Genomic DNA, 12,757 nt, shown 5'->3' with positions numbered 1-12,757 from the left:
CAAACCTATGAGATAGAAATTATTATGATTACATTTTACAAGGCAAACTGAAGTTCAGAGAAGTTAGCTAACTTGCCCAAGATTACAAAGCTGTTAAATGTTAGAGCCATATACCATTTCATTGAATCCAAGATACTAACCACTATACAATGTGCCCATATATTTCAAGTACAACTAAAAGAAAAAAACCACACAGACACATCTATCCTTTGTAATATATGTCCCTATGTCAGAGATGTTAAATATTTAAAAACAAGTATCTCAAAAATCAATAAAATATAGTAAGTAATACACAAAAATTACCATATTGTTTTACTACTATACTATCTGATGTAATATAATCAATGACTCTTACCTTTGGCAAACATAGTCAAGATATCTGGGCTTCCCCAGCTCCATGTGTACCTGCTTTCATTAATAAGAGAATCAAATCCCACAGGATTTTCCTTCCATCCTTCAGGTCATTGAGAAAAGAAGCAAATAGTAACAATAGTAATATATACACGGTGAACGGTGAAATATTAGTATAGCCTCTAAAGAAGTATTCTTCAAAAAGTAACAATGAGAATTACAGAACAAATGCAAAGTAATAGATTTTATGTTACATGTATTATACCATAATTTTTTTAAAGCTTACAATAGATAATTTACTTCTTACTAAAATATAGAATCACTTTTGAACTTTTGAGAGTTAACATCTAGGAAAACCATGGATCCATCCAGTCAGGTTATTTTAGTAGCACAGAACAATAAAAGACCAAAGCTTAATTCTTGAATCAACACCAGTGTGTGTTTATGAGTAAGCTATACTAAAATACTTACCAAAAGTATGTCAAAACACACTTCACTTGTGTCATGATTCAGTGGTAAAGAAGCAATATATATGCCATAAATTTTTCATATCAGAAAGTCATCTGTATAGAATATAGACAATACCTTTGGCAACTGCACTGACATCTTCATAAAACCCAGCTATCAGGGCTACATGACCTGGCCGAGATTCAGTTGGCACCCGTGTATGAGATATCCCCCAGCTGCCTTCATGCATGATGATATTCCTAAAAGATATTATAGATCAATAGTTAACACAGACTATGATTAAATCCTGCTAGAGCTTTAGAAAAAATAAGATTTTTACAGAGGAATCAAACCCCAAAAATGACTCAAAATTTAACTAGGAAAGGAATCTTTCCAATCCCAGCTGAGCCCAGTTCTAGCCCTCTGACTAGCTGGATTCAGCAGCATAAATGAGTTTAGGCGAGACAAAGAACCATCCAACCACTACAAAGAACTGTGAAACAAAATAAAGGATTGTTGTAGGAAGTCACAAAGTATTCAGATAGTTTGTTACATGAGAATTAACTGACTCACACAATATTGCTCTATAAATGTCAATTTCATTAGGTGAGATGTGGTAGATGCAGTCATATAGGAGAAAGTCCTTGTTCTTAGGTGATGCATGCAAAAGTGTTTAGCAGTGAAATGTCATGAGATTTTAAACTGTATTGCAATGAAAGCAAAGGACCAGCAATGCCACTGCAGGTTAAAGAGCAGCAGAGTAATGAGCTATAAAACACTGACTGCATTGGTAACAGTTTTTAAGATGAATGTTTGAAGCCCATAACAATAACTACAAGTACTGGTTTAGATACTCTTTAATACTGAATTACCTCAAACTAAAAACAATTTTGGTAAAATGCATGCATAGTTTGAAAACCATTGAACCATTTGTTAAGGGAAAAATATTTTTTAACTTCTTCAGTATTTAATGAAAAGTAAATTTCAACACAAAGTAGAGGTAGAAAGAAATTTGGGGGACGCCTGGGGTGGCTCAGCGGTTGAGCGCCTGCCTTCGGTCCAGGGCGTGATCCTTGAGACCTAGGATTGAGTTCCACATCGGGCTCCCTGCATGGAGCCTGCTTTTCTCTCTGCCTCTCTCTCTCTCTATCTCTCATTAAATAAAATCTTTTAGAAAAAACTACTTTAAAAAATAAAAAAGAAATTTGCATATCTCTGTTAAAAACATTTTGATCAGTTCAGATCATATTTTTTAAGAAAGAAAATGAGGAACAAGTAAAACATTTTACAAACAGGTTTAAAAAAAAACTAGATTTCTGAAATTGTAAACACACGATGGCATATAACCCAAGGCATACCAACCACGTGAGCTCTTGGCCTGCTACCTACCACCCAAAGGAGAAAGAAGTGCCACCAGGGAGGCTCACCTTTTCCCTAATAACTGGTATACTTTTATTAATTTGCGATGAACTGTATTTTTCTCCTTTCTTTGACAACTAAGAAAGTCATCTAAATATACACCTAAATTTTAAGTTATTTGTGGAAATTAATGTGACACATTCTTGTGAAGTGCACTTAACTATGATCTTATTTTCCTACTCACATTTTCCACTGCCCTGAGTTGCTCACTTAATTACTTTTATCTAATGCATTCCTTTGAGCCACCATAAATTTATTTCTGGAAATTCGACAGGAATCCAAGTTCATTCATTACTCTAGCAGTCAACAAATATTTAACTGCCTACCATGTTCTAAGAACTGGAAATAAAGTGGTATATAAAACAAAGGCCCAGGTTTCAAGGAACCTGCACATGCTAAGTACTATAAAGAAAACTAAAGCACAGTAAAGAGATAAAGTAGTGATGGCAGGTGAGAACAAGGGAAGGTGAAATATTTTAGATAAATTTCCACTTGGATTTGAGTTTTAATCTCTCTACATACAACAGCATTAAGAAGGGCTTTTGAGGGACACGCCACTAATCAGAAAAAAAACAATTATAGTTGTAGGAGCCCCAACAGTTTAAAAAATTAAACATTTCTTTTCAAAGCCACTTCAGACTCTAAAATCACATTGAACACCAATATTAACTTGGAAGGGCTTCATATATTTTATAGGTGTATTATCAGTTGAACTCTATATTTTCTAGTTAAATACCACTGTAATTAGCAATTCATTAATATTTATGCTGGTCATTATTTTTAAAATATAGCAAGTTTATTTTATAAGAAAAAGATAATACAGTGAGTTGTAAGCCAGGTTTGGATAATTAGGACAAGGTAGGCCAAGCAGCTAATGTCATACATATCTCCTGGGAGGAAATAAATTTGTTAATCCCAAGACAAAGGCAGATATATATTTGCCCCTATTGCCTTTCTCATCATCACTTCTATGTCCAACATGAGATAAAACAGTGGCAAGACAACATTTTCCAGAGAGGTCTTTGCATCAGCTAACATGCTTACCTAATAAATGGCGCTCTAGTATTTCCATTTTCGTCTAATTCATAAAGTGTATCTGCTCGCAGGCCATCAGCAACAAACAGTACTAATCTTTTTGCTGGAGGAGGCAATGGTGTTAACTGAGGAGTCATTCCATGAACCAAAGGAGATGTAAAATAAATATCGAAGATGGAGCCGAAGAACACAAAATGTACAAGCAATCCCAAAATAAAGAAGAGCAGCATATCCAGGGTAACTAATTAATCTTCAAAAAAGACTGAAAGAGGAAACAAAATTAAATTTGGGTAAACCTTAATGCAATTATTTATCTTTTCAATATTTTGGTGACTGTGTGTAGATTGAACATATGTTAAAATGTTACATAATTTACAACTTCACTTTCATTTATGCTAGCAACAATAAACATTTTTTAATAATGAGATAATACTAAAATAAAATACATTCAAACAAAAAGAGAAAGTTCAAGTATAATACACAATTAACACCAATAAACTATTGCTAATAAATTTTAATGCACACTAAGCTTATAAAAACTAACAGAGGATCAAAAAACAAAGAATTAAATGAGTCCTAAAATGAGTCAGGGTTCAGTTAAATCAAACCCTGTATAAAACAGAAAATATAATTCATGGTGCTCTTGGTTGCCCATATGACCACCACTGATAGGCTTGGAATTTAACATGACTTAAATGTTAGTGGAATTTTTTTTTTTTTTTTTTTTTGGGTTATCAGCTCAGGAGACTTGTAGATTCTGCTGACAGATAACATGATTTTTGTCAATTTAGCTAAATTATAGGAAGGAAAAAGTAGTTAAATTCCATGTGTTTCAGAAAATGTACATTCACTAAAGGAACACTTTTAGTTTCCTGAACCAATTAAAAAAAAAAAAAGCGAAAGTTATATTCATTCTTTCAATTTAAATATTCTTGAAAGTATTCTATACATAACTGTGTATGGGATACAACAGGGAACACCAAGAAGACATAGTTACAGATCTGATAAGCTTACTCATACTTACAGAAGGAAAACTAAGCAACATGAAACTTCATTTAAATAATACTGTAAGACAGTATGCCATTAACTGCCAAGATCAAGTCCATGGGAATTTTCAAGACAGTCTATAATTCACTTTTGTTGGTGAATCTCCCTGTAGATTAAAAACAACAAAGTACTCTTAATTGTCTTTTTGTAATATAACTAACATCAGTTACATACAGTGACCCTTGGCTGAAAGACACCAAAGATGAAGTAATTTTAATTACAGACACATCTTATTCTTCCTGGTCTAAAGAATTACATCATGGAAGAAAGGATGGCAAAAACAACAAAAAACAACAACAAAATCCTTGTCAAAGTCAAGTACATCATAAAAAGAATATAAAGTAATGTAAATGGGCAAATTATGGGCCACTTTTTCCTGAAAGATTTAAGAGTCATAAATATCAAAGACATTCCACAAAGTATAGAAGTCCCTTCGTGGGTCGGTGCTATTCTGCAACCTAAGGAAAGACTCTCAATAAATATTCTGCTTTTTCTAATATATATGAGCTTCAACTATACAGCAAGCACCATCTTAATGATGGCATACATGATGGTATGTAAAAATAAAACAATCATGGGGTGCCTGGATGGCAAAGTATGGTTGAGTGTCCGACTTGGTTTTGGCTCAGGTTTGATCTTGGGGTTATGGGAGCGAGGCCTGCATTGGGCTCCATGCTCAGTGCAGTTTGGTTGAGACACTCTCTCCCTCTCTCTCTGCCCCTACCCTTGTACTCTCTCTAAAATAAATGAATAAATCTTCAAAAAATTAAAAAAATCACTGGTAAGTTTGGAAAATATAGAAAAATTACTTATGATTTTATCACCTAAAGAAAAATCTGTTACATTTCTTACAGTTTTTCAATCTACATTTTTATAGTCTCATAATTTCATATATTTTTTATTATACATGAACATTTCTTTGTTATTAAAAAAGAACTCTTCTTACTCATTATTTACCATCACCACACTTTATTCTATGGGCACATCTTAATTTTCCTGTTCACCTCTATAATGTTAAACATTGGGTTTTCATTTTTTCATTATTATAAATGTCAACATGATTAATTTACATTTTAATGTAATTTTTATGTTAACTTTTCAACATTTCACATTGTACGTTTAAAATACTGCCAATAAATTCAATACTAAGTCAAAGGCTATGAGCACCTTTAAGGCTCTTGATACACTGTACACGGAAATAATTTTTTAGCTGAAAACTGATTATCCTAACGATAACTTCATTTAACACTTGCAATATAGATTTTTCTTATCTCACAACCCCTTCTAAAGAAAAAACTATCACTTCAAATAGACACAGTCTAACAAAATAAATTTGATGAATTAAGAAGACATTGAATACTCTAAATGACAGTATTTCAAATAGAGAAATTATTATTAATACCACTGTTTCGAGAAAGGAAGGGGTGGTCAGCTTTGTCAGATACAGTTAAGATTGGAGTAAGAGCAGGGCAGCAGGTGATTTGGTTTGTGGAAGTTCTTGTTAACCTTACTGAGAAATTTCAACATAACGAGAACTGAGCCCTTTCTAAAGTGCTTGTTTGAAAAGCCAACAGGTGGCGATGAAGGGAAAGGCAGCAAAATGAGTACAGCTCTTTGGGAGCGTGTTAACTCTAAAGAAGAAAAATGAAAATTGAGGTAGGGCCAATAGAGGATTTTCTTCAGCTAGGAAATCGTAGATTTGAGTGCTGAGGAATGATGATGACGTAGAAAGAGGTCAAAGCTGCCACAGAAAGCTGGAATAACCGCAGGGGTTACAAATCCTTATGAAAGTCAGAAAAAAATGGAACCTAGGGTACAAGTGGAGGAGTTGGCTACTCCTGTTTTCCCTGGGATTTTCCTGCTTTTGGCACTGAAGGTCTTGCATCCCAGCAAAGTTCTCAGTTCCACAAAAACTGTCTCTGGGCTCTTTAGTTGGTTGGTCCCATGGCAGCCTGCTTCTTCATTTTCTTGCATCTTCTCCAGTCATCTCCTCAAGGTTTCTCTGGCCACCCAGAATTAGACCCCTCTCTCATTTTCCTTGATTTAAATACTCATACACTCTGTATTTAAAAATAGAGTATCCAGCAGCCCATTTTTCAGTGCTAACAAGGAGCTCTGTGATAATTCTCAGATCCAAAAAACTATCTGTGCTTTTTTTTAAATATGCATATTAAATTAAAATTACCCCTAGCTATTTTCTTGAGTACAAGGACTCTCCATCATAATATATGGCACTTATTTAAACAAGTGCTAATTATTTTAAGAGTCTTACTAAATTTTTTTGTGAAGACTTCTAAAGATTGGTACCTACTTTTAATTTTTTGTCAAGTTTATTAGTGTATTTTATATTTAAAAAAGGACACATTTTAAGTTTTACAAGTTTTGACAAATATATATTCACATAACTATCAAAATCTAGATCTAGAATATTTTCTCTAAGAATTCCCCGATGTCCCTCTGAAGGTAATCCTTGCCCCACAGTCCCAATCATAAGCCATTGCTGCTCTGTCTTCTGTGATTGAAGATTAATGTTGATTGTTCTAGAACATCACTGAGATGGACTCATGCAGCATGCAGTCTGTTCTATTTTCATTCAGCATAATTTTTGACTTATGGAGGTGATTTGTTTGTTCCTTTCTAATGTTAAGTATTCCATTGTATGGCTATACTACAAAGTGTTTATTAAATTCTTGAATATGTGCATTGTTTCCAGTTTGGGGTTATTATAAAGCTTTTTAAACAGTAAATGTGCAAGACTTTATATATATATATATTTTCTTCATTTCTCTTGAATATACAGAATTAGAATTGCTGGGTTAGGGGTGTCTGGGTGGCTCAGTAGGTTAAGCATCTGCCTTTGGCTCAGGTCATCTCAGGGTCCTAGAATGGAGTCCTGCATCAGGCTCCCTGCTCAGCATGGAGTCTTCTTGTTCCTCTCCCTCTGCCCCTCTGCCTGCCTGTGCTCCCTCCTCTCTCAAATAAATAAAATCTTTTTTTAAAAAGTTGCAGGGTTGGGATCCCTGGGTGGCGCAGCGGTTTGGCGCCTGCCTTTGGCCCAGGGCACGATCCTGGAGACCCAGGATCGAATCCCACGTCGGGCTTCCGGTGCATGGAGCCTGCTTCTCCCTCTGCCTGTGTCTCTGCCCCTCTCTCTCTGTGACTATCGTAAATAAATAAAAAATTAAAAAAAAAAAAAGTTGCAGGGTTAAATGGAAAGATGTTTAAATTTATATAAAGTATTGCTAAACTTTTTCCAAACTGTTTTACCTGTTATACAGCTTCACATACTGTCCTTTCAGCAAGTGTTTTAAAACTTTATTGACAATCTAGAATTTCACTATAAATGCCATTTAAGAATTTATCTTAACTTTTTATAGTAAGTATAATGTGCTTTATATTCTTTATATTGTGTATAATATTTCTCCACAGTGAGAATATTCAATTATAGCACTAGCTACTATTGATTACTTGCTCAGCATCAGATCCTGGGCTTGAGTACTTATGTTTTTTCCTCTAATCCTCAGAATCTGCTTTGTCAATGAAGTAGTAGAACCCTCATTTTTACAGCAGGGAATGGAGTCTAATGGGACCTAAGTGATGCTCCAAACATCATCTAACTAGAAGAGGAAGAATGAGATTTGAACCCTGGGTCACACTGGAGACCCTAAGCCTTTTCTAACACTTGTTCAGATGACCAGTGTGTCCAGACTTGATCTTGGTACCTTTCTTGGAGGGGTGGGATGGCATAATGGTAAAGAGTACATACCAATGCATTCCTCTGCAGGGATTCTAATCCTGCCTTCTCTACTTACTAGTTGTGTAACTTAAGGCAAGTTACTTAATTTCTTTGTGCTTCAGTTTGTCAATTAAATGAGGATAACAATAGTATCTACTTGCTAGGGTGTTATTAGAACTGAGTTGATGTGTGTAAAATATGCAGAAGAATCCCTACCACAGTCAGTACTCATTAAGTAATATATTATTGTTGCTAATGTACATGAAGCTGGATTTATCATGTAAGAAAAATTCATTTGCCATTCTTGAGTCTAAAATCAAATACATGTAAATCTCTTCTTACAGAACCAACTCCCAAACTTTGTTTTATACCAAAGCATCAACTTTAGTGTCACTGGTTTACTGCTACTTTCTTTATGTGTTTGTTTGTTTGTTTTAATTCTGGTAAGGACACTTAACATGGGAGATCTACCCTTTTACATTTTTAAGTGTGCAATACAGTACTGGTAAGTATAGGCACAATGTTATACAGATGTCTAGAACTTATCTTGTGTAACTGATATTTTATAGCTGTTGAACAATAACTCCCATTTCTCCTCCACCACCATCCCCAAGTCCCTGGTGACCATCATTCTAGTCTCTGCCTCCATGTGTCTGACTCTCTTAGAAATTTCCTGTAAGAATCATACAGTATTTGTCTTTCTCTGACTAGCTTTATTTCAGCTAGCAAAATGTCCTCCAGGCCAGAAATGTCTGATAGCTCCAACTGTTCTGTATATTTGCCAACAATATTTGGTATTAATAAGCTGTTTAGTTTTGCCTTTTTTTTTTTAATTTTTATTTATTTATGATAGTCACACAGAGAGAGAGAGGCAGAGACACAGGCAGAGGGAGAAGCAGGCTCCATGCACCGGGAGCCCAACGTGGGATTCGATCCCAGGTCTCCAGGATCGCGCCCTGGGCCAAAGGCAGGCGCTAAACCGCTGCGCCACCCAGGGATCCCCTAGTTTTGCCTTTTCTATATGTGGGAGTGTACTTGTAACCTATTGTGGTTTTAATTTACGTTTCCCTGATGACTAATGATGTTGAGTGATTTCTCATGTATTTAACGGACTTTTTAAAAAAAATACTCTCCCTATCCCCCTTTTCTAGGTGTTTTTCAAAAAGCAGTACCTTCCAATTTTGGTTAAGTTCAGTTAATTTTTCTTTTGGTTATCTATTTGTGTCCTACATAAGAAATATTTGTAAATGACAGCACTTTATTTATTTATTTTTTTTAAGATTTATTTATTCATGAGAGACACAGAAAGAGAGGCAGAGACATAGGCAGAGGGAGATGTAGGCTTCCCACAGGGAGCCTGATACGGGACTCAATCCTAGGACCCAGGGATCATGACCTGAGCCAAAGGCAGATGCTCAACCACTGAGCCACCCAGGTGCCCTAACAGTACTTTCTTTAATACAGATTTTTTAATACGCATTATTTAAAAATAATTTCAAACTGATAAAAAAATTGCAAGAATGGTACAAAAACCCATATTGTAGCCACATGCATCTATATTAATATTTCCTTTTGCTTTGTCATGTTTTCTCTTGCCTCTACTGTCCATGCTTTGTCTATCTTACCCCCATGAAAGTACACACACATATATGTGTGCCCATGTATGTAAAATCAAATATTGTTTTGGAACCATTTGAGGATAAATTACATATAACATGCCCCTTAAACCCTAAATTCTTCAGTGTTTATTTCCTGAGAACAGTGATACTGTCTTATATACCAACAGCAATTGTCAACTTCAGTAAATTCAACATCAGTATTTTATCTCATCTACCATCTGTACTCCACATTTTCTGAAGTGCCTCAATAATGTTCTTTATAGCATTTTTATAGCTCTACTGAGGTACAACTGGTCTATAACAGACTGTATGGATATAAAATGTACAATATAGTCAAGATAATGAATATACCCAGAATTCTCAAAACATTCCTCATGCTTATGTAATTCACCCCTAAGTATTTTATATTTTTTTATATTATTGTAAATGGTATTTTGTATTTCAATTTCTTCTTGTTAGTTCTTAAAACACTACTTTTTATATACTCACCTTGTATCCTACAACACTGACATACTATTATAGTAGCTTTTATACAGATCTTTTTGATTTTCCACAGAGATAATTATATCACCTATGAATAAACGACTTCTTCCTTGTCAATATGAAGGTCTTTTATCTTTGTCTCATGTTTACTGTACTAATAGGACCTCTAGTATGATGCTGAACAGAAGTAGTAGAAACAGAAATCTTTGTCTTCAATTTTAGGGTGAAAATTGTCAGTTTTCCAGGATTTGGAGATTTCCTTTATTTATTTATTTATTTTAAAGATTTATTTATTTGTGATATACAGAGAGAGAGAGAGAGAGAGAGAGAGAGGCAGAGACACAGGAGGAAGGAGAAGCAGGCTCCATGCCCGGAGCTTGACGTGGGACTCGATCCCAGGACTCCAGGATCGAGCCCTGGGCCAAAGGCAGGCGCTAAACTGCTGAGCCACCCAGGGATCCCCGGAGATTTCCTTTATTAAGTTAAAGAAGTTGGCTTTCACTTCTAGCATGCAGAGCTTAAAATCATGAATGGATGCTGGATGTTGTCAAATGCTTTTTGTTGGATCTACTGAGATGATTGTGAACATTTGTTTTTTCTCTTTCAGCTTCTTAATCTGAATGAATTACTGATTGAATTACAAATGTTAAACCAAACTTGCATTCCCATAATAAACCCCACTTGGTTATTAAGTGTTATCCTTTCTATGAACTGTTAGATTTCATTTGCTAAAATATTATTTAGCATTTTAAAGCAATGTTTATGAAAAGATATGAGACTATATATATATATATATATATATATATATATTATTTATTATATATATATTTTTTAAAAACTTCATCCATTTATTCATGAGAGAAACATGCAGGGAGCCCGATGTAGGACTCACTCCCGGGTCTCCAGGATCATGCCCCAAACCGAAGGCGGCGCTAAACCACCGAGCCACCAGGCTGCCCTAATTTTGTTTTCTTGTAATGTCTGAATCTGCTTTTATCAGACAAGGAGTTGGAAAGTGTTGCTACCTCTTTTGATTTTTTTTTTTTGGAAGAATTTGTGTGGAATTTGTATTATTTCTTCCTTTACTGTGTAACAGATTCACTGGTGAAGCCACTGACTTTTTCTTTGTGGGAAGATTTTTAACTATAAATTCCATTTCTTCATATATATAGGAATATTCAGATTATTTACTAATTGTTGAGTGAGCTTTGGTAGTTATACGTTTTAGAAAATTTGATTTCATCCAAATTATTAGATTTATTTGTCTAAAATTATTCAAAATATTCTATTCAATTATTAGTCTTTTTTCTATCTTCCATTCCAGGATACAGTCTATCAGGTATCATATTTAGTCGTCCAAAGTGAGTCACTTTTCAAGTACTTAATTCCTTCCAGTTAGATCTTAAACTATTCAGCTAAAATACATATGGTATATTTGGATGTACAGAAGCTCACATTGATTTAAATATCTCCTCTTCATCATGGAAACATTAGTACTCTCTATCACGGTTATAAATAAGCACACATCTATGTCATTTCCCACTTTCACTTGCATTTATGAATAACTCCCTGGAATTAACGTTCTTATTTTCCCATTGCCATTACACAGCTTTTCTGAATAAAGTATCAGAGTCTATGTGTTTAAGGAACATATAAATTTCCCACTACCCAAAAGCTTACTGAAGTAGTCAAACAAAAATTTTGAGAACTTTGACCTTCCCAGAGCTCTAACAGCCAAAGTAAAAGTTGCACTCTGTTATATGAGAACAGAAGTCTCCCAGTCAAGTCACTCCCTGTGTTTCCTTATCCATTAAAAAAAAGACACCATCAGCCTTATTCCATGGCAGGAGTCTAGTGGGAAGTAATTAAGACATGGCACCATACACATGTAAAGTACTAGGAATACTCTAAACTAAATTGTAAAGCACGGGACTTTTATTTTTTAAATCAAACTCTAAATAGCTAAATTTATATTATTTTTTAAAAAAGGGATTTAAAAAGGTATAATGTATCTTCCTGTTCCAGTCAAATCAATTTTATAATTTCTTAATTAAGACTTGGAATATTCATTGCCACCAAATATTAATGATATAAACCCTGTATATTTAATATTTCTCAGTATCCAGTTGGGTTCTATTTATTCTTTCTTCCCCCCCACCCTTTTTTTTTTTTTAGAGAGAGAGAGTAAGTGGAGAGGTAGGGCAGTGAGGGAAAGAGAATTCTAAGCAGGCCCCACAATTGGTACAGAGCCCTACCTGGGCTGGATCCCACAAGCCTGAGATCATGACCCGAGCTGAAATCAAGAGCTGGTTGCTCAACCGACTGAGCCACCCAGGCACCTCTGGGCTCTATTTTCAAAAGGGCTTGTGTTTCTTAGTTCTCTACTTTCACACCACCAAATGAGTTCATTATGTCCTTATCTGGACCACTTCAGCAACACACAAATGGCGTTCCCTACTAAACTACATGATATAAATTTTTCCCCTCCTCAAAGTAATGATCTTATATATTGCACTCTATTAATTATAGTAAATTTCACTGGCCATTATACTTTATTCTAATTGGTCTTTAGTAGTTGTATACACCGGCCTTAACCCCAAAATTCATATACTTTCTTTTT

The 12,757-nt window shown here is 34.8% G+C and overlaps 1 protein-coding gene across 4 annotated transcripts in view; it reads right to left on the bottom strand.

Annotated features, from left to right (window-relative positions):
• PIGN (phosphatidylinositol glycan anchor biosynthesis class N) overlaps window positions 1-12,757 on the bottom strand; it is a 107,422-nt gene that overhangs the window by 85,790 nt on the left and 8,875 nt on the right. For all 4 annotated transcript variants that reach the window (XM_025422116.3, XM_025422117.3, XM_025422119.3 and 1 more), the window contains 4 exons: window positions 4,277-4,405; window positions 3,262-3,514; window positions 937-1,058; window positions 356-454 (listed from right to left, as the gene is read on the bottom strand). In XM_025422116.3, the coding sequence (XP_025277901.3) occupies window positions 356-454; window positions 937-1,058; window positions 3,262-3,482 (442 nt within the window). In that variant the 5' untranslated portion in view covers window positions 3,483-3,514; window positions 4,277-4,405. The remainder of the gene's footprint in view (window positions 1-355; window positions 455-936; window positions 1,059-3,261; window positions 3,515-4,276; window positions 4,406-12,757) is intronic.

This window comes from Canis lupus, chromosome 1 (assembly GCF_003254725.2).
Source record: "Canis lupus dingo isolate Sandy chromosome 1, ASM325472v2, whole genome shotgun sequence".
Classification (NCBI taxonomy): Eukaryota; Metazoa; Chordata; class Mammalia; order Carnivora; family Canidae; genus Canis; species Canis lupus.
This window is presented reverse-complemented; position numbering and strand designations above follow the sequence as displayed.